The sequence below is a fragment of the Parus major genome, chromosome 1A, assembly GCF_001522545.3.
Source record: "Parus major isolate Abel chromosome 1A, Parus_major1.1, whole genome shotgun sequence".
NCBI lineage: Eukaryota > Metazoa > Chordata > Aves > Passeriformes > Paridae > Parus > Parus major.
In genome coordinates, this window is record NC_031773.1 from 47399968 (window position 1) to 47423536 (window position 23569).

Sequence of the window (23569 nt, forward strand, 5' to 3'; positions counted from 1 at the left end):
TAACGGATAATTTATGAAATATAGGCTGTGACTTGTATAGTGTACCTTATGACACTGGAGAACATTGTCTAATGCTCTAAAATTACAATGCACATTTTTAGGTATTGGTTTTGATCCAAAGATTGCTACTATCCATGGATAAGAAAATGTTTGTTTTTATTAACCCTTCTGAAGATTTGTTGCTTCTTAATTTAAGGTGGTGAAACTGTGACAATGAGTAGAACCTAAACTAAGGTTTCCGATGTCTGGTGAAGAAGCCGCTGGGCAAAATGCACATGAAGTGGCAAACCCTGTTGATGGGGTGGTTTTGGGCAGAAGAAAGGTGGAGCAGGTCTGGAGGCAGAAAGTAAATACAGGGAGCAGATATGCCAGATCACAGTGGGAGGGCAGCCTTACAGAGCCATCACCAAATGAGTCACAGAGCCCAGGACACTTCCAACCCTGCAGCACCTGTGAAAGGAAAAGACATCACCACTGGATGAGAAGAAAGGTTAAGAGGAGATGAGGAAAAAGAGGAACAAAACCGAATTGTACACACAATCAATAGTTATGCTGGAATAAACACTAGTTTTTCATTTAAGAACATTAACCTTCATGACTACATTTCTCAATTGAAAGTCATGTTGTGCTTTCCTCCATCCCAATTTCCTTTGTCTGTAAGACTGAGGTGTCCTGCAAGGTCATGATTCGGCATGTACCACTCCTCTCGTGAAGTAAAATCTCTCATTGGCAGTTAACATGAAGATTTTCAGTTTGCAAGTGCAGTTATTGAAGTCTCAGTCTCATGTGCAGGTAGTCAGCAAGAATCAAACACTGCAAACCCCTGCTACAAACCAGATACAGTGTTGTAGAAGTTACTTGGATTTATAAAGCTATTTTTTAGGAAGAATGAATGTATGGATCTATCCTACAGTGGCATGGTATGTCTACATTCCAATATAGCTGCAACTGTAGTCAATGCCTTTATTCTTGGTCACAAACAATATTTGTGAGAATGACAGGGAAGGGAATCTGATGTATTTAATAAGAATCCTGTTTATTACTAACATTTATTTATTTGTTTGTTTGTTTGTTTATAAAAATTGTGAGGAACTAATATCCAGTCCCAAATTTCTTGCTTATATTTTCCAGGTTCAAGCTCCTTCTAGAGCTCGCACTAGTTTAGTTCCTCATCAGCTCTATGTATTCCAGCAGCTTTATGCTTCTGATACACAGCCATAGTCTAGTGTCTAAGTGGTTCTTAATTTTCTTCAGCTGCAAAAGAAACTTCTCTTACTATTTGTGAGGCTGGTCATCGAGCACCATCAACTACTGACATTATTTTCTTGGGTCCATGTAAGCACTTGCTGTTGCTTATTAAAAATATGGGAATTTTGTGAGAGACTGGAAAATGCCTCTCACAATGTTTTGGGACTAAATAGCAGAATAAATCCTACCAATGGGCCACCTCAGTAGCGATCTGAAAGGTACCTGAAATGGCACCTACCTTGGTGCCTGTAGGTTGCAAGTTGCAGAGAAGGGACTGGGGTGCTGTGCCAACCCACTGCGGCAGCAGGCAGGTCTGTGCACAGCTCACCCTGCCTCATCCGATGTACTTCTGTTTCTATACTCAGAAGAAAATGCCATGCACGATGTGCACACGCGGCTGTCACACAAACCAAGGCTTTTTGGCATCCTTAAGCAGGAGTGGCTATGCACTGCAAGGTGAAAGTGACAGGGTGAGAGGACATAGTCTTACGCTGCGCCAGGGGAGGTTCAGGTTGGCCATCAGGAAGAATTTCATCACGGAAAGGGTGATTGGGCATTGGGACGGGCTGCCCAGGGAAGTGGTGTTGTCACCTTCCCTTGAGGTGTTTAAGGAAAGACTGGATGTGGTACTTAGTGCCATGGTCTAGTTGACAAGGTGTTGTTTAGTCACAGGTTGGAATCTGTGATTCTGTGAAATGCCTTCCTTAGCAGGACGGTCTGACAATAACATGCCAAGTACAGACAGGGACATTATCTAGGCGAGGCTTCACATCCGAAGGTGCTCGTGTCCCACCTGCGGGCTTGCGGGACGTCCCCAGCGACACTTCCATGAACGCGGGTTGTGAGCGCGGCCCGGCCACAACTCCGCGCAGCCCGTCCGGGCCGCCGGCCGCACCCGGAGCCGAGGGCAGGGGCAGGACTACAGCTCCCGGCGTGCCCCGCGGCCGCCGCCGCGCGCTCCCCCGCAACCCCGCCCACGCGCGGCGCGGCGACACCGGCCGGGCTGCGGCGCGGCGGTGGAGCGCGTCCAGTGACGTCACGAGGCAGCAGCCAATCCCGGAGCGGGGAGCAGAACTGCCGGCGTTCAAATCCTCCGCCTCCCCCGCCCGCCCCTCACCCAGCGGCCCCGGCGCGGCGGCGGCGTGAGCCTCCCGCGCCTTCCCCGGCAGCCACCTGCGGCGGAATCCCCGAGGAGGTGAGGGGGAAAGGCGGCAGCCGCCGCCGTTAGCGGCCGGCGGAGGGGGCCGTGCGTGGGATGTGGCGATCCCGCGGGCTGACGCGCTCCTCGGCCCCGCCTGCGGGGGGCGCTCCCACGCGTAGGCGGGAGTTCCCCCCTCGTGGGCGCGCGTCACGCGTGTCCGTCCGCGGCTCCCTCTCCCGGCTCCCTCTCCCCGCGCGGAGCGGGATGGGGCGTTCCGGCCGTGCTTTGGGCCCCGTTACACGGGGCTGGGGAGGAGCGTGCGGCCGGCGCTCGGCGGCTCCCGTGGGCGAAGAGAGGAGCCTTGGGCTGCCCCTGGAGCGAGCGACGCGGGGAGGCTCTCCGCGGCTGGCAGGGCGGGGACCTCGGGCTGTCGCCCCGTGCTACCGGGGCCTCCGTTCCCGGGCGAGCAGCAGGTAGCCAGTGTGTTGTCTGTTGGGGTCGACGAAGTGTTGTAATTAAAGTATTCGTCTGAACTAATTTCTTTGATCATCAGGAAGTGTAAAGTTTCATACAGCCTTTAATTTTAAAGGAAACCTGTCTTCAGGCATTGTCAGATCTTGATTGTGTTTGCCAAATAGACTAACTCTCTTTTCTTTTTTTTCTTTTCTTTTTTTTTTTCTCTTATTTTTTTCCCCAAGCTTTCTCTGTGGAAGAGTTAACAGTGAAGAGACCTCGGGTAGGTTGTCAGTTGGGTGTTGCTGACGTGTGCTGTAAAACATGCTTCAGGATGTGATGCTGGCTTTGCGTGTTGAGATTAGGAGGCAGTCTGTGCGTAAGGTGAAGAGTGACACAGGAGATTCAAGGGAAAGAGAAGCCAAGAGGAGGATCTGTAAAGAAGTTGATCACAGTAGAATGGAACTGTTTTTTTAAGAGTAAAGTTGTTAATTGAAATAGGTGGACAGACTGACTTCTTCTGCAGATGTAACTACTGTTCCTGTCTGGTAAAGCCTTCAGGGTATGGAGGATGACCTCTTTTTCTTCCTTCCCAGTGTTGGATTGGCAGAGGCTGGGAGTGTCTGTGAGTTTGGCATCTGTATGGTCTGGTAGGAGTGGAGTAAGTTACATGGGTTTCTTTCTACTGACAGCACCTACTTGAGAGAATAGTCATCCTAGAAAAGTTATGTTCCTCAGCCTTGGAGATTTTTACCTTTTGTTTCCAAAAGTGATATTAAAATTAAAGACCCCTGAAGAGAAGTCATACTCTAGGGAAGCTTTAAGCTTCACAGATGGGTATCAGGAGGAAAATATGTATATACAGCTTTTGTATAGAGGATATTTTAAAACCACCACCGTTGACCTCAAACAGCTACAAGAGTGTGGGGTCACTTCTAATCAGACAAGACTGGACGGGAACCAGTTTTCTGTTGTAGGAATGAAACTTCATCTCTTCTGACATCTAAAGTCTAAGTGTGTGGTTTCTAAACATTAGCTGTGTGTAGTCTATTATCCCTTTTATAATCTTTTATACCAGTGGAGGTAGTGGGATAAGAAATGTACTCTGTTTATCCTGCTCAGTGGATGGAGGCCAGTTCCTTCAGAGAGTGATTAATATTCATTAAATAATGCTATGCAGATGCTACCAGGCATGGCTAGCTTCAGACTTATGCCTCAAGGCTAAATGCTCACTAATTTATTGTAAGTGTATGATCATCCTGTTTAATATGTGATGAATTTGTGTGGAACATCTGAAGGGAAAGAGCACTGAGGAAGCTGAGAGAGTTTTGTATGCTGCACACACAATGTTTTCAGCAACTCGGTTCTGGAACTGTGCTGACAAGGGCACTACTGGGAATATCACTGAAAAGCAACTGTGTTCATTCTAACTTGCTTTGGAGAGTAGGGGAAGCGTGCAGCACATATAATTAAAGGATGGGGTTTGAAACGAGGAATACTGTGTTGTAATTGTTAATCTTGCACAAAGTATATTGTCTTAATGTGGCCTTAATCCATAGTTTTACCTGCTGTTTGTGAAGTATAAGAGCTCCATCAAAACCCAAGTCTTGTCAGTGTTGGAAGAATCAGCACCGTCTGACTGGTTGGCTTTGGAATATTAATCTAGCCTAGCTATCTTAATTGAGCTCTGGGGAAAAGTAGTAATGACACTGAAAAATCAATTAGATAGCTGAGTAACAAAAACCACATTAGTGTTTAAATAAATATGGTTATTTTATAGATATTTTTTATTGTAGTTTGAGAGTTTTTATGGTGACAGTTTCTTTTAATTGACAGCTCTTAACCTTTGGAAAAAGCAGGAAAATGGCATCAGAAGATATCACTAAGCTTGCAGAGTCACTTGCCAAAACCAAAGTGGGTGGTGGACAATTGAGCTTCAAAGGGCAGAGCCTTAAACTCAACACAGCTGAAGATGGTAAGAGAAAATACCCTTGTGCTTTGGAAGTGTCTCCCTGAAGCTGTAAAATCTTGTAGTAACCCTTCTGCTAATCCCGCATGGACAAGTTTTCATAACATAGCTGTGATGCAGGGGTCCATCAGCTACAGCTGCTTCTGATAGGGACATTTCCTTCCCTTCTGGTACCCTGCTTTGACCTGGTGCCCTGGCAGTGCTGCAGCTGCTGTAACTGGGGTTTGTGTGCCTGGTTTGCAATTGTATTCTTGGTGTTCTCTCTAAGTGCCTTTGACAGTCACTGGGCATTAGAAGTCAGTGCTCCTTTGAAAAACAGTAAACAAGTGCATCACAGCTCTTGGAACGAGATGTGCACAGAGGAACGTGCTGATATGTTAGCCTGCTGCACTAGGTCACTTTCTCTCTTATTGGTGTATGTGAATGTCTGGAGAAAAATGTACATATTAGATCAACATTTCTGCTATGAGCGTGTTTTTCAGAGAGGTTATTTGCTATATTTGCTTTTTTTTTTTTTTTGGCTAATGCCAGAGGTGGAGCTTTTTAATAGGTTGGCTTAGTAGTTCAAAGGCACTGAACTTTGGGGTAAGGCCTTGGAGCTTGGGAGCAATAGCAAGTGCCCATTGGCAGGAGAGACTGCAGCTTGCTCCTTTGCCTTGCATAGGATTACTGTAGACTTAAATCCTTCCACCTTGACATGTTTGCTAAACAGATTACTTCTGCCAGTCAGTGGGAACTTTTTCCTGTTGATGTGACACCAGTAGTCCCATCAACTTCTGACTTAGTCTCTGCACCTCTCCAGGGATATGCATTCTAGCTTTTAAGCTATATGCTGAATGGCAGGGGAATTTTGTTTGGGAAGTAAAGAAACTTACTCTTGCAAATAGGAAGATAGGTACCAGCACAGGGAAAAAAAAATATGAGAAGGCAGGGTAGGGAATGGAGAGTCTTCTTTCTGGTGACCTGACACTTCAGCTCTGTTCCCATTGCTGTTTCAGGTGTTGTTCTAGCTGTTTTTGCTAGAGGTTGAACAAGTATTACTGCATCTCAGGGTTACTGTGGTAACCAAGACAATGGTTAAAAGACCAACTAGATTATCTGCTTCTTGCAGCTGAAAAAGTCATCAAGCAAATTGAGGAATTTGATGGCCTGGAAGCCTTGCGCCTGGAAGGCAACACAGTGGGTGTGGAGGCAGCAAAGGTTATTGCCAAAGCCTTGGAGAAGAAAAGTGAGCTCAAGGTGAGATTCTTAAGTGGGCAGTAGTCAAGGGGAAGAAATAATGTGGAAATAGTGAAGGCCTGTCTAGGCTCTTCCTGCAGAAACCTGTCTTGAAGTACCCCCAAAGCTTGCTTGGTGGCTCTTCCAGGAGGAAGAGCAAACTTATGAAAACACAGCATAACTTGGAGATTTTGGGATAATGGGAGCACCTTCTGCATCCCTAACTTTCTGTTTAGAAGGCTTCCAATCTTAAAGCTGGGAAGCTGTGTGAGGAAGAGCCTCTATTGAAGGCAGCATCTTAAACAAAGAGCTGTGGCAACAAAACACTGAGTTCAAATGAAGCTTTGTGGAGAATGAGTCTTCAGAGAATGTCTCAACAGGGAGGAAGTAATGAAGGAAATGCAACAGGAGGTTAATCTTTGCCCAAGCTATGTTTTCCTACTCTTGCTCTACCCTAATGTTAAGGGGATGCTGTGCTACTGGAAGCACTACACTGTCCCTTGAAGGAGAGTGGTATGAGACATTGATATGCATTAATCACTCAAGTGTGGCTTTTCAAGTAAGTTCAGATTGCTGAGCTTCATACCTTAGTAAAATCTGCATTGCTAATGTATTCTTCTGTTTCCTGTTGCTTTTTTCTGTGGCAATTTTCTCAGCAGAAAAGAATTCCAGCTTGAACACAAGCAAGAATTATTATATATAGTATCTGTGGTGTGCATTTCAGTTTCTTCATCCTTGCAAGTGAAGTGACTGTAACACTGGTTCTTGCAGCTCTTTAGTACAATCAAATGACAACCCAAGGGAAGGGAGACAGCATTAAGCTGTCCCCAGTGATGTAAAGCAGCTTGTATGTGTGAATGTTTATTACAGCTGTGTTGACCTAAATGTTTTAGTGGGTTTTATCTGTATGCTTCTTATTTTAGAGGTGTCATTGGAGTGACATGTTCACAGGCAGGCTAAGGTCTGAGATCCCTCCTGCTTTGGTAAGTAAAAACTAGATCTAAGACTTCTGACTAATAAAACCTTTTCTCACCTGTCATGCTTTTTGTGGGACTCTGCATTTCGGTAGAGCTGATCCTTCTCTGTGCTGTCAGCACTAAATGTCTCAGAATAGGTGAGTGGTTCTCTTTTGCTCTCCCTGTATGAGATGGAGAAGAGTCAATTAAAGGTTAAATGCAAGTCCATGATGGTGAAGGAACTTTTTATGGGGAACAACATCTTCATGACCCAACAGAAAAAGTGAGAGCTAAGCTTTCTAAATAGATCATATTGCTATGTCTTCTAAGACCGTTGCAGAGCTCCTCGTCTCCTTGAGTCCTGTGGAGCCAGAACATAAAGCTCAACACTGATGAAGACAGTATTTCAGCAGTGTAGTGTGGGAAATTGACTTTGAAAAGTAGTTGACCTAAAGGGTGGGATACTATCTTGGTAACTGCTTTATGGTTATCTTTAGCTTAATTTGTGCAACTTCCTCTCTGGATTTAGCAGAAAAGTTTTGTTTCCCCATGCAGCTTTGCAGAATGTCTTCAAAGTGGAGATTTTTTTGCAGCATCACTGTCATACCTAGCCACTGCAGTGATGTTGTCACTAAAAGTTAATCCATTCCTTCCCACCCACTGCCATCTGTTTCCTTACAGATCTCTTTAGGGGATGCACTCATAGCTGCTGGAGCCCAGCTGGTGGAGTTGGACCTGAGTGACAATGCCTTTGGGCCAGACGGTGTGCGTGGCTTTGAGGCTCTGCTGAAGAGCCCTGCATGCTACACTCTGCAGGAACTCAAGCTCAATAACTGTGGCATGGGCATTGGTGGTGGCAAGGTAAGGGTTATCTCCTCTTTGGGAATGATGTTGGAAGCAATCTCTGGTGATTGCCAACTCCCCTGCTTAGGGCAACTACAACTACACCAGGTTCTTCAAGCTTGGTCTAGTCAGATTTTGAATATGGAGACTTGACAAGCTCTAGGAATAGTCTATCCCAGTGCTGAGCAACCCTCCCAGTAAAAAAAGGGAGTTTGTGTTAAAATGGTGTTTTCTCTGCACTTTGTGTGCAGTTGTTTCTGACTGCCTTCTTTATACCACCTTTTCCACTCATCTTGTTGTTCTGGTTGTTTTTACACATGGATAATATTTTCCCCAGAGCCTTTTCCTCTCCAGCCTTAGTAATCTCAGGGGTCAGTATTATCCTAGTGAGTAAAGTTCTCCAGTTCAGGTCCAGGCACCATTTTCTGGACTCACCCCAATAAATCCATGTAGGAGCCTGGTACTAGACACTGCTTGGGTCTTAGTATGGGCTAAGTAGAGAAGGATCTGACCACCTATGAGTGCTTTTTCCCAAGGCAGCCCCATAGAATTCCTTTGCCTCAGGTGTATATTGTTAGCTCATGGTCAACTTCTTACCCATATATGCTTGTCTGATTAGAAGCAAAATGTTCTTGATGTCTCAGTGAGTTTTAGTGTTGCAAAATTATCAATTCTTGGCTGAGACCACAGCATGCAAGTGCCGCAGGCAGAGACAGTTTTATTGTATACCCTGTTGTAGAAACAGGTACATTTCAGTGATGCCCAAAGTATTTCTCAAGAGGTGGATCTACAAAACACAACAGGATTCCTGTAGAGTGAAATGCTTGGGGAGTTTAAGCTGTTTGTTTTATCTTTAGATATTGGCAGCTGCTCTGAAAGAGTGTCACAGGAAGTCAAGTGCCCAGGGCAAACCTCTTGCTTTAAAAATATTTGTGGCTGGCAGAAATCGTCTGGAGAATGATGGTGCCACTGCTCTGGCTGAAGCCTTTGGGGTGAGTATCAAACCAGAGCTGCTTTGACAGCATGTTGGAGCAAGCTATGATTCAGCACTAAAGATGGTGCACACAGAGTTCACCTCAGCTTGGAGGCAGGAGCTGGTGGTCTGTTCACTCAAGTCACAATGTTTCTTGCTGCTGAAACTGGAGTCTTCAACCAGTGGAATTAGAGTTGGTGACAGAGTGTTTATATGACCTAAATTTCCGAGCACATAACTAGTAGCTGTGTAAAGTAGTTACCTGAGGGAGAAATAGTCATCTCCTAAGTAATTTAATTGTCCTGTTCCTTTTCCTCTCTATGCTAATGGTTGTTGACTGGCACTGGGGTAGGTATCCCAGCTTGTTCTCTTGAGTGCTGCTTTGCTCAGTTATCTGGCAAAAGCAGCCCAGTGTTTTTGCTAGGATCATCTGGTTAGAGCTGGAAGTGTTGCCTGGCTTTCTCTAGCTGACACTGACCCTATTGCACTTCTGTGAGAGGAAGAGAATTCACTATGATTGGGGCCATCGAATTCCCTTTTCATACCTCAGTTGCTGCTAGGAGTGACTTCTGAATTATATATTGTCAGATATATTGACAATGATATTGCAGGTTACAGGTTGACTTTTTTTGTAAAGAACTGCCTATATGTGATTTTGAGTAATCAGGAATCATGGCAAAAATAAGACTTTTTAAATACTTAAGAGTTGTATAACAATGGGATTTACATTGAATCAAGATGGAATGGCACTACCAAAATGGGGTTAATAACTGTGTTATGTGACATGCTGTTTAGTCCATAAATAATATTTGTACTAGTTTTCTTATGTGTTTGCTTCTGCGGTCAGGGCAAAATGTAAATTTTAATTAGGAAATTAAAGTGATGGTGTGTGTTCTATTTCAGTGTTGTTGAACCACAGGTGAGCGCTTGTTTTAAGTTAGAGCAGGCATATAGGACAATGATACTTGTGTCTCGTTGAGTCAGGGCTTTGTATTTATCTGGCACTTGCCATGTGTCTGTGATTTCACTTAGATTTGTGACAGAATTGCTGGTAAATAATTCACTGTAGCAGAACCAATGGAGTTTTGAAACTCAGAACAATTTTAAATAAATCCTAAGAGCGGAGCAGTATACTCTTGAGCTGAAGTATGATTTCTAAAAGCTTTTTTTGTCTACGTTCTTTCCCAGATCATTGGAACTTTAGAAGAGGTCCATATGCCACAGAATGGAATTAACCATCCTGGCATAACAGCACTGGCACAGGCCTTTGCTATCAATCCACTGCTTAAGGTTATAAACTTGAATGACAACACCTTCACAGAGAAAGGAGCTGTGGCCATGGCAGAGGTGAGTTGTTCTAAGCAGTTGTTTCGGATTTTGTCTCAAGTCTGGTTGGAATTAACACCTTTGGGTTGGTGGAACAATGCCATGCTGCAGTGGGCAAGATGACATTCCAGAAGTAATAGGATGTGCACTTACTTGCATGTCCACTTTTAAATCTGTGCTGTCTTGGTCTGCAGACTCTGAAGGCACTTCGGCAGATTGAAGTAATCAACTTTGGGGACTGCCTGGTGCGTTCCAAGGGTGCTGTTGCTATTGCTGATGCTGTTAAAGAAGGGCTTCACAAATTAAAGGTATTGTCTGCTTGCTGTTCAGCTCTTCTGAAAAATGCCAAGTTTCCCATTTCATGTTTTTCTGTTCATTCTCCTACCACTACTGATTACTTTAAGGTAAGATTCAGTCTGTGCAGGCTCTGTGCTCACAACTGAAAAGCAGCAAGCTGTGCTGTAGATCAGTGGCATCCCACCATCCAGTGAGGGCTGTGCTATGTGGAGGTGTACCAGTGATCTGTTTAGTCTTTGCTTGATGTTTTTGCAGCTGTTGGTTCAACTCAGCAAGTGCTACTCAAGAAATCTGATGATGGAAGTACCTGCTATTAGAACTTCCCAGAGCTTCAAAAGTGGGGAGTGACACTAAGGGGACTTCATGAACAGCTTGTCTCCTCAGCATTTCATAGCTCATACAGTTAATGCTTTTTCTTTGTTAGAGCATCAATCGGGGGTCCAAGTATATTTCATTCTTTGGTGATACCACAGCCTTCTACATCAGTATAGGACATAGCACAGGACTTGAATCTGACATCATTCTGCATAGGCTGAAGTCAAGTTAATAGCATAAGTAAGCTAGGATCTCTTAAAAACACCTGTCATGAGTCACAACTGCCCTGAGACAGATGCTGAACATGTGATTCCTAATCTTGCAGTCAAAGACAAAAATTAATATATGTGTGTATGAACCTGGTACAGAGAGGTTCTTTGTAGTGTGTGATCCCTTGCTTGGGCTTCTGCTGGTTTTACTTGAACTTGTCTGAATCTCCCAAGCAAACTTAAGTAATGGGGTGTTGAGATGAACAGACAGAAGTTAAATTGTTTTTTCCTGAGTGGAAATGGTTAAGGAAAGGTAGCATGAAGCAATTTCAGCTGATTCATTCTGTTCAAGGACTGCTTCCCTTCTGCTGTTAATATTCAATCCCTTCTCAGGAAGGGATTGATTGAGCAGTGTGGAATGGTGAGGGATGGTGTCTGACTGTTGAATTACTTCACTCTTACTAGTCCACATGGTTTCTCTGTTGGCTGGGTCTGTCAGAAGTAGTACCACTCATGGCTTGTTTTTTGAAGGCCTGAACTTGCAATTGAGGTGTCAAAGGAAATGTGCAATCTGTTTAGTACAATAGCTGCCCTTCTTCTGTTAGACTTACTGGAGAGTGAGTTTTGGAGTGCTCTTGTGACCCTTGATAAGTGAAGATCTCTTCAGCTGACTGCTAAGGACTGAAATGTCTGCTACCTTTGAGGTGAGCAGTGGTCTGGAGGTATTTTAAAATTACCACCTTTAATATAGTGCTGCTCTTAAGCACCAGTATGTTTCAAAATTCCCCTTTCAAGTATATGAGGTAGGAGTATGTCAGGCTTTATTTTCCATTAGTAATACTTTTTTTTTGCTGGGAGCCTCTTCAAATGAGGGTTTTTCCAGGACACTTGTGAGGCCATGAAATTTATGGGTATGATAGATGTTAATAGGAATTCTGCAGACAAAATGTTCTTCTGCATTTTTAGGAACTGAATTTGTCTTTCTGTGAGATCAAACGAGATGCTGCTCTGACTGTTGCTGAAGCTATTGAAGATAAGACAGAGTTGGAGAAGTTGGATCTCAATGGTATGTAAGTTTGCTAGATCAAAGTATGTCTAGTTTGATTCCAATGAGAAACCAGTAAGAAGAATGTTGGCAGAACCACATAATCTGTTCCTGCAAGTGTCAGCATATAAAAACACTACTCAGTAGCTGAACTTGCATGACCTTGGGACAGGAAATGGTTAGATCCTGAAAGCTTTCTTAAACCATGAACTTGGTTAACTGGTAAGCATTTTTATTACACCTGATAAGGTGGAAAGATTAAGCTGATACCTATACCTGTTTTCAGTAAAACTGTAATTATTCAATGCTATCTCAGATACTTCATACCTGCAAACAAAAAGCTTTATGTTCAACTCTGCAGAAGAGTGAGAACTTTTGACTTTTGTTGGCTTTTGCTGTTTATACCTTGGGTCACTGCATTTCACTGGTGCTATGCTGTGTGTCCTTGTTTTAGAATTGCTAAGATCAAGAGCTATTTAGAGAAATAACAGGAAGTCTCTCAACCAGACCCTGAAGCATTAGGGGGTTTTCACCTCCAACCATTGTGTAATGCCGCTGAAATTTCTTTAACAACTGTTTGATTCTGTCTGAGAAATGCAGTTTGTGTTGCTGCCTCTAAGGTGGTGGGCAGAAATAGCATTTAACTGTTTGATTTCAGAAACAAGAGATAGACAAGAATATACAGCTAAGTCCTCAAGAACAAACTTGTGTGCATCTGTCAAGTCTACTCCCTTTCCTCTATGAACCTAGGTAACTGTCTGGGAGAGGAGGTGTGTGAGCAACTCCATGAGATCCTTGAAGGCTTCAATATGGCATCAGTGCTGGGATCTTTGAGGTAGGCATAGTACCAGAGTTTAAATCAGAAGTTTTCTGACAATTATCATCAACACTTTCATTGACTTATCTCATTTTAAAATAAGAACTCTCATTGCTGGTGGATGTTGATCTGAGTGTGGAGCAGACCTAAGGATGTGTCTTAAACTTGTTTTGTTTTCGTTGATGGACTTACTGTAGCATTAGTAACTGATTGTGTTTGTTGATCTTTTCTTGCTGTTCCCTGCTGGGTGAGTGATGTCTGAGCATCCTCTTGGTGTGGTGTAGGTGAGATGTGCTTCTTGCAGTAGGAACTTTGAGGAGAGGCTGCTCTTTTGTTCTTGAAAAGTTGAGTGCCAGTGTACAGGAATTCCAGGTCTAATTAATGGAATGTGTAACATTCAAACCTTAGTGATGATGAAGGGGAGGAGGATGAGGAGGAGGAAGAGGAAGATGAGGAGGAGGAGGAGGAAGAGGAGGAGGAACAACAACAGCTGAAGGAGAGAGAGGAAGAACAGGAGTCACTGACTCCTAAGAAGATAATTGATTCACAGGTAAGCTTACTGCCAGATGGATTCTTGTTTCATCAACTGGAGAAGAGTAAAGGAATAAGTGAGATTTCTGGAGTCTGAACTTAAAGTGCTGACAGGCAGTCACATTCTTGCATGGGCTGGCACTGTTGTAACAGATAACATTCAGGAAGTAAAATTAATTAGTTGAAGAATGTATTTTGTTAAAGTGGGCATGTTGTACACACATGTGGAGGGAAAGGCTGAGTAGTGGTGGTAGCAAAAATCTTCCATGTTCAGAAAGTGGTGGGGACCTTGTACATGCAGTGCCATCCCCTTCTGCTTCCATGTCCTGGCCATTCCAGCTCTGAGCTTAGGTCAGCCTCAGGCTGTTTTCAGACAGAACAGATTCTGGCCTAGTATAGCTGTGCCCTGAGCAGGCTCATCTGCTTTTGCTGAACCAATTTATTTCCTTTCAAGAATAAACTTAAGATGAATTCTGCCTGTTTCAGGCTTCAACTCCAGTGCTCTCTCCTCCTGTGGATGTTGCCACATTCCTTGCTTTCCCATCACCAGAGAAGCTGCTGCGACTAGGACCAAAGTGCTCTGTGCTGATAGCTCAGCAGGTAGGTGAGCTGGTGCTTGCCTGGGCATGTTTTTTTCTCTCAAAATTGTTTAATTGCCAGAGGTGATAACTTGACCTAGATTTGCATCTTTTCTCCAGTGATCCCAAAGAACCTTATGGAAGCAGATGATGCAGCTAATGCTTAAACTGGCATCAGAGCTTGTACAGAAAGTAATTTTGTTTGTGTTGCTTGTGCCTTCTGATGTGGCCAAGGCAAAGCTGATGTCAGTCAGCTGAAGACAGTAATTCTTGCCAGAATCTAGCAGAGACCCATGTTGTGTAGCTGTCTAGCAGTTAACTGATCTCTGTATTTTCTCTTTCAGACAGATACATCTGATGTAGAGAAAGTAGTTGCAACCCTCCTAAGGATATCCTCAGTCTTCAAAGATGAAGCCCCTGTGAAAACAGCAGTGCATGAGACAACAGGTGACTGGATCTTTCTTCACTTTGTGGTGTGACCTGGTTCAGTGCCATAGACACCGCTGCAAGGTGGGACAAGACCCCTGTGGGCCAGGCCATTGAGCCTTTTTGTCCCTAACAAAAAACAGGGACAACAAAGTGCAAAACTGTGCCCCACTGCTGTGTGGAGTGGAAGATTCATTCTGAACCTGCCATATTTTGTGCTTTGTCTCTGTTGTAGCTGCTGTTGTTGTGGGCCAGTGCTGCCCTTAGTGCATCTCCTTGATGCTGGGCTGTCCATAGGCAGTAGTTCTGTGTTTTAAGGTCAGTTACCTTTCCAAGGCAGTTTATTTAAAAAGCGTGTTGCAGAAAGTAGCCTCCCTAGTGCAGTGTTATGAGACTGTAAAGAGAGACCTCTTGTTGATGTCTCTTATCTTTAATTTTTTCAGGAAACAGATTTCCAACCTGGAGCAAGACACAGAAACCAATGTTCAAATAAAGAGCCCTTTCTCAAACTATATTGGAGTACTATTGGATTAGTGTGTGGACTAATAGTATATTCCTTCGTGGTTTTGCTTGGAAATAGGAATTTCTAAGCAATCCTGGGCATGTGACCACTTTGATCTTTTTCAAATCCTCCAGCAGTTCAATTCTCCCACACATGAGCTACCTATCATTATTGTGCAAAAAAAATGGGATCAGTTCTTTTGAAGCTCACTTAAGGTGGTTTACTGTGTATTTCCCTAGTTTGGAATTTCTTTGTTTGGAATTCACAGACATGGTGAAACTGTTGTTTTACAAACAGTAACACAGTAGTTCTCTGTAGCTTATGGGTCCAGTCAGTGAAAAATAGTCAGTTGGCACCTCATTGAGCTAGTGCACCTTGCCTCGTGCCTGTTAAGAGTTGTCTCCAGTAGAAAAATGGAACAAACGATATTACTGTTGTCCCAAGTGTGTTTGTGTACATAATTCTTTATTCCTCCTTCTTCAGGAAAGGTAGAACCTGGCAATTTCCTTCTATAAAAGCAGCCATCAGCTGACAGTGAGGGCCCTGGTTAATGTTTGGCACTGTTCTACAGCCACTCTAGTGAATTCTGCCTGTTCTAAGGAAACAGAATCGTCAGAGGTCAAAAATGGGTTGCTTTGCCCCTTGTACACATGAGATATTAAAGTGCTGGTTTGCCCATTGTTTGTGGCACAGTATTGGTCCTGAGGGAGCCCAGAAAACAGCTGAACAAACTTTCTCATTGTGCTCTCTCATTCCTTGTGGTTTGAAATGAAAGGTGAATTGGTTCTGGCCTTTAAGAAGTCAAGGCTCTACCTTTTGGTGCTCTTGCTCATCTGCTCATGTTTATATGTATGCTATGTCTATACATGCAAAACATGCTCAAGTGCACTGAGCAGAGTATCTGGTGGTGCACAGGACCAGGATGTATTGTATCTGAAGCTTGGCAGTGTGGGAATTCTTACGTGGGCTTTGTGTGTGTTCTGCTGGATTTTTAAAATTTGTTTTCTCCTTTATACTTAAGAGGTTTTTCCTGTCTTAGTGTTTCAGAGCTTATGGCTACAGGGACAAATGAAACCTTAACAGATATTATACCACAAAACTGATTTAACAGCTTAGTTTCTTTATGATCCATTTTAATCTTAAAATCCATAAATGTCCTTTTCCTGTATTGCTTAAATTAATGTGCATATCTCTTTTTAGATGCCTTGATGAGGAAAGCCTTCAGTTCTGCCACATTTAATTCAGATGCATTCGTCACAAACCTTTTGGTCCACATGGGACTACTTAAGGTGAGGAAGCAGGAAAGAGTTAAGTCATGGTGTGTTTAGGCTGTTGAAGGCCAGACTGGCAGGATTTTGGGTAATTATGTTGCCATGGAAGCAGCTGGGTGCCTGTGCATGCCTGATGCCCAGGGATAATGGAAGTCTGCAGGTCGAGCAGAAACTGCAAATTGCAAGGCTGCATTAGGATGAAGGATGTGTCACCTTTTTGTACATCTGCTTAATGTACTTCTCATTCTCAGTCATTCCCTGAAGGTAGGGAGGGGCAGGTAGGGCAATAATGCTGCTGCTGGACTGTGGTGTCTATAAAAGCCATGTCAATGTTATTAGTTATTGGCAATGTTATTAGTTATTTGGCTCCTTTAGGGCATTTCTTGAGAGCATGTCTCAAAAATGTGTATCAGCTACTCATGCCAGATCAATGGCATTCAAATTCATGCTTTCGAGGCTCTTTGCTAAATGCTAGTATTAAGTCATTAGTTGCAAGGAATAAACTCATTGGGAGAAGATGGAGGGTCAGTAGAAAGTCTGTGATTTTAATAGAATTAGTAGCTTTATTTTCAGTGAGGTGACTGTGGAGAGGTTCTGTCTGCAACACCTTTGCCTGCTTGTGCTACAAGGGTTAGTGTTTCTTGCTGCCTCAGGAGCTGGAAGCTGAGAATATAAACTTGGACTAAGACAATTCTAAACTACAGAAAAGCCATAATCTCAGTTATAGCAGCCTGCTATTAAACAAGTTTATGAATGTTCTTCTGGTTATATTCAGCTTGGGGGCCCACACCCTTGTTGACATGCACGGATAGGATTTAATTTCCTAAAAATCAGTTTAGCCTCTCTCTCTAGTCGTTGTATACTGGACCAACACTGAGCTTCCTACTTCCCAGAAAGGTCAATGGAAGCCAAGGTGGTGTTTGGTTCTGCAGAATCCCTCTTTTGAGGACTGCCAGCTACCCCTTTTCCATATGGAAAATAGTGATATGCATGAATCACAAAGCACAAACCTGTGCTCCTGAAGAATTCTTTCAGGCCAGGAAGTGGCACTGATGATAAAGCCCTGGAGGATCAGCCTGCTGATTGTCATCTGTGGTGCCTAATTCATCACCACTCCCTTGCATGTGGAGAAGGTGCATTCTGGATTTTCAGTCCTATGTAGCTAGAAGCATGTGGGCAACAGATATTCTTAATACTGTAAACTCCAAGGTCATACAGCAGGAACACAGGTCTGTGACATATTCTGCAGAATGAGGAGTTTTGTTGAAATGCCAGTAGAGAAATAAATGAAAACAATGTAAGAGTTGGGACGTGTAGGGTAGCATCATGTTAGGAGTAAGAATTACTTACGCATCATGTAAGCAAGGGGCTGACTGTTGGCTTTATCTTGTATATAACTGTGAAATCAGTTCTGGGAACACTGCATCAGGTTCTGTAGGGAGCCTGACAAAGAGCTGGAGGTGGTATAAAAATGACCTACAGAATAATACAATAAAAATTAAGGCAGCTGAATTCTTTATGGACTGAAGTCTGATGAAATTTCTCTTGAACACTTTGACACAGCCTCTGAGAAGATTTGGCTGTTTCATTTGCAGAATCACTACTTCCCTTTACCTATTAGTACTGCTGTCAGTTGATAAGTACTAGAATGTTCTTGATACATTGTTTTAGGTGTTGGGACACTATGGAATTGGCCACCTTTGTCTTGTACTTAATCTAGTGACCAGCTTTCTCTGCTGCAGTGTGTGGGAGCACTTCATTCAGCAGAGAATTCCTTGTCTGTGAATTACAGTGGGTTAGATCAAATCCCAGTTGTCTGATGTCTGATTTCTTGTCTATTTCTCAGAGTGAAGAGAAGATCAAAACTGTTCCAAGCCTCTATGGTATTCTTATGACCTTGAACCATATGGTCCAGCAGGATTATTTCCCTAAATCCCTGGTCCCAGTTCTCTCAGCTTTTGTTACAAAGTGAGTATTGTATTTGCCATGCAGTTTTCTCTGTGGGAGCTTGTGAAACTGTTTGAGGGTTAATAGCTACATGTAAGCTGTTGTGAAAGCCCACTAAATGTCTGTTCTGAAATTGAGAATTAATAGCTTAATGGGCCTCTATTTTATCTTGTTTACCCCAGTATGTGAGGTTCAGAGTTTAAAAAAAATCCTAAAGAGGGAAAAGTGGGAAGTTGGCTTTGCAAGGAAGTGGCTCTGAAGGAGAGACTGCTAATGCCTCTCACAGAAGAAATATTTTGAGCTTAAGGAAACCTGCTGGGTTTCTGGCCGCTGCTTGAGTGAACTGTGGGTAGGCTGGCTCTAACTATGCCCTCCAAGTCATCCTTCAGAGTTAAAAGGGTCAGCAGAGCTCTGCCAGAGTTGTCATGCTGTGTGACACTGAACACCAGCAGATGAAAACTGCAAAGCACAAAGACTGAATTGTCTTTTTAAATGGAACTTCCTACTGTGACAGCAACTAAGCTAGTGATTTTCCTGAGACCTAAATGGGGAGCATAAGTACTGAAGAAGCTGCTTTTACTCACTGCCAGTACTTAGTGTTGTTACTTCCACTAGTGTATAGAACCAACCCCTGCCCCCACCAGCTTTAGCTCTTTTAATGTATTAAATGGCTATGGAAACCATATCTCTCTGGAATTAAGTCAGTGTCAACTTCAGCATTGATGAGATTTAAGGGGGAATAAAATCCACCAAATAGATTTGCAATAGGATTACTTACTACTGTTCAACAGTCAGAGGAGAAACAGTCCAAAAATGTCACTTTAGGCAAAACAGCAGAGGCCTGAAATCCATTTGGAGCTTGGTGTGGCTAGCTCAGCATGGACCATATGCTGTATGGGGTGAGAGCAGCTTTTTGGCAGGTTCCATAATGAGGCTTAAGCCTTCCTGAATTTCATGGTATATGGGTTAGCAGCAGCTGCTTAGGATCCCTTGCTGGTGAAAGGTGGAGGCATCATATAGTTGTGGTCAGTATTAAACATGGACAGTAGGCATGCAGTTGAATATTGGCAGTCTCTCTTGGTTCTGCTGGGCTTGGAAGCTGGCCAGTTGTGATAGGGGAAAAGAATTTTTCCAAGCATTGCTGTGGCTGAAGCTGTCAAAACTGATATGCAGCAGTGGTTTGTGTCCATAAACACCAACCATGCTAAGGTGAGTTTTGGAAAATAAAGTATCTTGTTTACACATGTGCAAACGCTAACTGGAGGCCCTTCTTGTGGAACACTTTGCCTGCTGCCTCCTCTATCTTTGATCAGGTTACAAGTCAATGACCATGTGCTTTACCAACTGAACAAATATACCTCCAACTCGATCATTACAGGTTTAAGCAAGAAGTACCAGAACTTGCCATGTGAAATTACCCAGACATATCACTGAATTTCTGCTGTTTCCTACACTGCTGCCTTGATCTTGCTTGTTGATCAAGCCCCAGCCTTCAAAATGGAATTTAAGTTGCTGGAAGCTGAGAATACAGAGGAAGGACTTCTGTAAGAAGAAAGGGTACTTGACTGTCTTGTTTGTGTCAGGTAGCAGTGCCCAGAGTAGCCTCTTAATTCTAAGTGTCCTGACAGATTTTGTTCAGCAAAGACATCTGTCTCTCCTCTTCCTGTACCTGTGCATGTAGGCTTTTCCCAATAAATGTTTTCAAGCTGTACATGACCCTGTATGTGACAAAATAAAGAGTAAAATTTTGGTCTTCATGAATTCATCAACTCAAACCCCATTGAATCCAGGGTATTTCACTACAAGCACAAGAGGGGAGAGTCTCTTGGTGGAAGTATGAGACTGCTCATAGGTTCTGAAGAAGCTGAGTGAGAGCTGAGAGCCTCTCTCAGTGGAAGGCAGATTTTCCTGCCTTCCTGTGCTATGTACCAGTGCTAATGTCAATCCTCCACTGCCCCTGGTGCTATGAAATGCTTGGAGCTGAAGTTTTCTGTTTTACAAAGTTTTGCAAGCTGTGAGTTTATAGGGGATCTTTTGTCTTGTGCTGCATAGTGAAGTCCATGCTAGATACAAGCAATCTATCTTTGTTATATGAACATGGGCATTTCTTACAATGCTTTCCCTTAAGGGGATGAGGACAAACAGCTCTTAAATCTGTGTATGGGTGAATGTAAGCAGTTCAAGAACCCTACAGTCCATTCCAAACAGCCTGTTGTGGTTAAACCCCAGCTACCCCTTAGCCCCACACAGCCACTTACTCTTGCCCGAGGGGGATGGGGAAGAGAAGGGGAAGACTGAAAGTGAGCAGACTCAGGGGTTGATGTGAAGATGGGTTAATAGGTAAAGCAAAAGCTCCATCTGCAAGCAAAGCAAGGAACTAATTTACCACTTCCACCATTTCCCAGAAAGCTCCATCATAGCTAGTTTCTGCTTTATCTGATAAGCATGATGCCATGTGCTATGGAATATCCCTTTGGACAGTTAGGGTCAGCTGGGGTTGTGTCCTCTCCTGGCTTCTTGTGCACCCCTGGCCTGCTGGCTGATGGGGTGAGAAACAAAATGCTTTGATGCTGTGTGAGCCCTGCTCAGTAGTAACTGAAACATCCCTGTTACCAGCACTGCTTCCAGCACAAATCCTGTGAAGAAAATTTCCCCAGCCAAAACCAACACAGCTTCTCAATTAACTTCTATCCCTTGTCTCTTCTTGGAATTCAGTCAGAGTAAAATTGCTATCCTAAAGATAAACCTCTACCTGCTTAACCTAGTAATACTCAGAACTCATCTGGCCTCTGTTTCTGCAACAAATCTAACTCCACTCTGTCAAACCTATGATTCCTTTACTTGTAGAAAGCTGGTATGCATTTTTGTGGTATTCTCTATTTTTTTTTTCTCCCTTTGGTTTGTGGTTAGCTCTTTTGGGCTTTCAGAGCTGTAAATTCTTGTTGTTACCTAGGCCAGAGCTCTGCTGTCTTTCACTGCAAGGGACTTCTGGAGTAGGCACTTATCTCCTTCCTTTTGAGACAATTCGTTGTTGCAGGCAGTGTTCTCTATTCAATAATAATTACAGAATTATGGATACAGACTGTAAACAGCATCTATCTTACTCTGCTCGCTGTCAAGCTTTATTTGGGGTTTTTGGACGCAAGAGGGTGCTGTGAATCCACATGTGCTTTTCCATAATTTTTTAGGTGGAAATACTGAAATTATGTGGATGCCTGCCTGCCCAGCTGTGACTTGCTGGAGGTGTTGGGGTTTGTGTTTGGTTGTTTTTTAGGTGGTTTGTTTGGGTTTTTTTATGTTGCTGTTTGCTGTTGAATCACATCACATCACAGGTCTCTTTCAACAGTCTGTAGCCTGGAGTGGCAGGCAGGTAACTCCACAGCAAATACAGAGGATTTTATTGCTAGAAGAGGCTTAGTGTTAGGAGAGAGGGCTGAGGGATCTTGTCTGTGATCAGCATCAGTAGTCCAGGTTTTCTGTTTCCAAAAATGGGCACCTGCCTGGATGGAACCATCTCTCTCACTGCCAGCAGGGCTGGGTCTTCCAAAGATGAGGGCTGAAATGTGTCTCCCAGCCACTTTGAAGATTGAAAACTCCAAGCTGTAATTGTTTGACACTGCATGTTCAGTATGAGGCACTGAATGGCACTTGGGGGAATAAAAAGGGTTAAGTCTTCTCCAGAATATACTTCTATTAAACTGCAGCAGCCATGGGGTGATGTGGCAAACAACCTCTGCAGCCATTGGGTGTGTGCTGAACACCTGGAGGTGAGCTCCTTGTCCTTCCTAGATGTTCCACTCTTTATTTCAGCTCACTCTTCTTTCCCAAACTGAGTAGACTTCACAGCTGTTCATCGTTAAAGGTTATTTTGGTGTGGTGTGGTAGGAGAGAGATAAAATTAATGATTTCTATTCTCAGAACAGTGGAAAACATTGGATTAAAATTCTTTGGAGGAAGTTCCCTAATGGATGGATAGAGACTGGTAAAAGTTTCAGTGATGCTGAGCCAGCAATTAACCAGTAGAAACAGAAATTTACATTACTGGGAGGCAATGGAAACAATTCAGAAATCTAGCCTCATGTTAACCCTGCTGTAAGTGTATTTCCATGGTTTCATTTCAGTAAATGTGTAAATCTGACTTAGCTATTGCATCCTCTGTCTTGGGCCCTTTCAGGTGGCATTCTGCATCTGCATCTGTTCTGTGGGCCTGAAAGGTGGCCCAGCAAAGTCAGTCAGGTGTTACTTGACCTCAGGGAAGGAGAGGACAGGAGGTGGTGCTGCCTCTCTTAAAGACTAAAAATCCTGAGACCAAAGTCACCATCAGATTATAGATAGCAGATGACTTGGTCAGAAAAGATTTGAGTGCTCACAGGGTCATCTCCTGTGTTTTGGGGCTTTAAACAGTGAAACATTATGGAAAAATCCATTGCCAGAAGAGAGGGAAAGGGGTTTCTATCCCCATCATTCAACTCAAAATGAGACACTGGGCTGTAGAGATAAAAGTCAGTAGCAGATTTTTTTTAGTTATGGAAATAAATGTTCTGATTCTTGACCACTGTCTGACTTGGACTCTCAGGAGAGAGGGTTTTCCACAACAGGCTCTGAATGGGAAGCAGTGATCTGGGCAGCAGTGATGGAATGGTTTTGGAAGAGAGAACTGAGGGCAAGATTTGTAGGTTTTTGGGCATACACACCCAATGCATTGTAAATAGTGTTTATTTGCTCAGTCAAAGGCAGACACAAAACCATTCTTAAATTCAGTACTTTAAATCTCTCTTTCACTTCTTTCCACAGACCCAACCGTGCTCTTGACTCCTGTTCATTTGCTCGCCACATGCTCTTACAGACCCTCCACCAGCTGTAAGAGACAAGAGATGTGCCCTTCCTTCCTCATAGGACTCATCAGCAGAGAACTTGGAGCCACAAAGTGGGAAAGGATCCCACAGCCCATACAGACATGTTGGCTTTTTTTTTTTTTTTTTTCTCCCTGTAGGAAGTCTGTCCTTCCTTCTGCTTTCATAAACTTGAACAAATCCTGCTGAATTGTCTTCCTAATCCTCTTGAAGTGATTCCCTGGCCTGTAGGGCAGGTGCTTACGCTACAATAAGTCTGTACTGCTGTGAGCTCGGCATGAATTGAAGAGTTCTCCATTTTGGTTGCATTGGCAAGGGTGCCAAGACTAACGTGGGGCCCAGAAGGGTTCTCATCTGCATCAACCCAGTTGGGCATTTTATTTTATTGGACTTTGAACTCCTGCCTTATAGCATTTAGCACTGTGCCAGGGGGAGGCTGTGCTGCTGCTGCTGCTGCTGCCCTGCTTCTCTGGGCCATGGGGGTGCTGCTCATGGGTCAGAGGGGTGAGGTGTGATTCCCTTTGGTTCTTCTTTCAAGTCTGTTGTCAATGGCAGTGTGTGGCTGTTGTTTATTTTAATGTACTCTTCCCCTTCTGCTGTGGCTTGGAATATTTGTGTAGTGTGGCTGATCATGTTGGCCATTGCTTAAGG

At 43.6% G+C, this 23569-nt stretch overlaps 1 protein-coding gene and 1 long non-coding RNA gene across 8 annotated transcripts; one reads left to right on the plus strand and one right to left on the minus strand.

Moving 5' to 3' along the window:
- Positions 1-135: 135 nt before the first annotated feature.
- On the minus strand, positions 136-2154 carry LOC107204246. 3 transcript variants are annotated; one of them, XR_001521513.3, is made up of 2 exons: positions 1487-2154; positions 136-450 (listed from the first exon to the last, which is right to left on the minus strand). It is a non-coding gene; the product is annotated as an uncharacterized LOC107204246 (long non-coding RNA). The 3 variants fall into 3 exon arrangements; XR_004497688.1 differs by having other exon boundaries at positions 136-823; XR_004497687.1 differs by having other exon boundaries at positions 136-826.
- A 169-nt stretch (positions 2155-2323) lies between these two features.
- On the plus strand, positions 2324-23269 carry RANGAP1 (Ran GTPase activating protein 1). 5 transcript variants are annotated; one of them, XM_015628793.3, is made up of 18 exons: positions 2324-2443; positions 3088-3125; positions 3439-3503; positions 4679-4817; positions 5923-6050; positions 6953-7012; positions 7667-7846; positions 8686-8820; positions 9990-10148; positions 10322-10435; positions 11915-12014; positions 12744-12828; positions 13219-13360; positions 13828-13941; positions 14264-14366; positions 16048-16136; positions 17965-18086; positions 22860-23269. In XM_015628793.3, the coding sequence occupies exons 4-18, from the start codon at positions 4706-4708 to the stop codon at positions 22927-22929; spliced, it is 1713 nt and encodes a 570-aa protein (XP_015484279.1). In that variant the 5' UTR covers positions 2324-2443; positions 3088-3125; positions 3439-3503; positions 4679-4705; the 3' UTR covers positions 22930-23269. The 5 variants fall into 5 exon arrangements, with proteins under 5 accessions (XP_015484279.1, XP_015484277.1, XP_018862307.2 ...); XM_015628791.3 differs by lacking the exon at positions 3439-3503; XM_015628792.3 differs by lacking the exons at positions 2324-2443; positions 3439-3503 and adding an exon at positions 2809-2862.
- Positions 23270-23569: the final 300 nt, after the last annotated feature.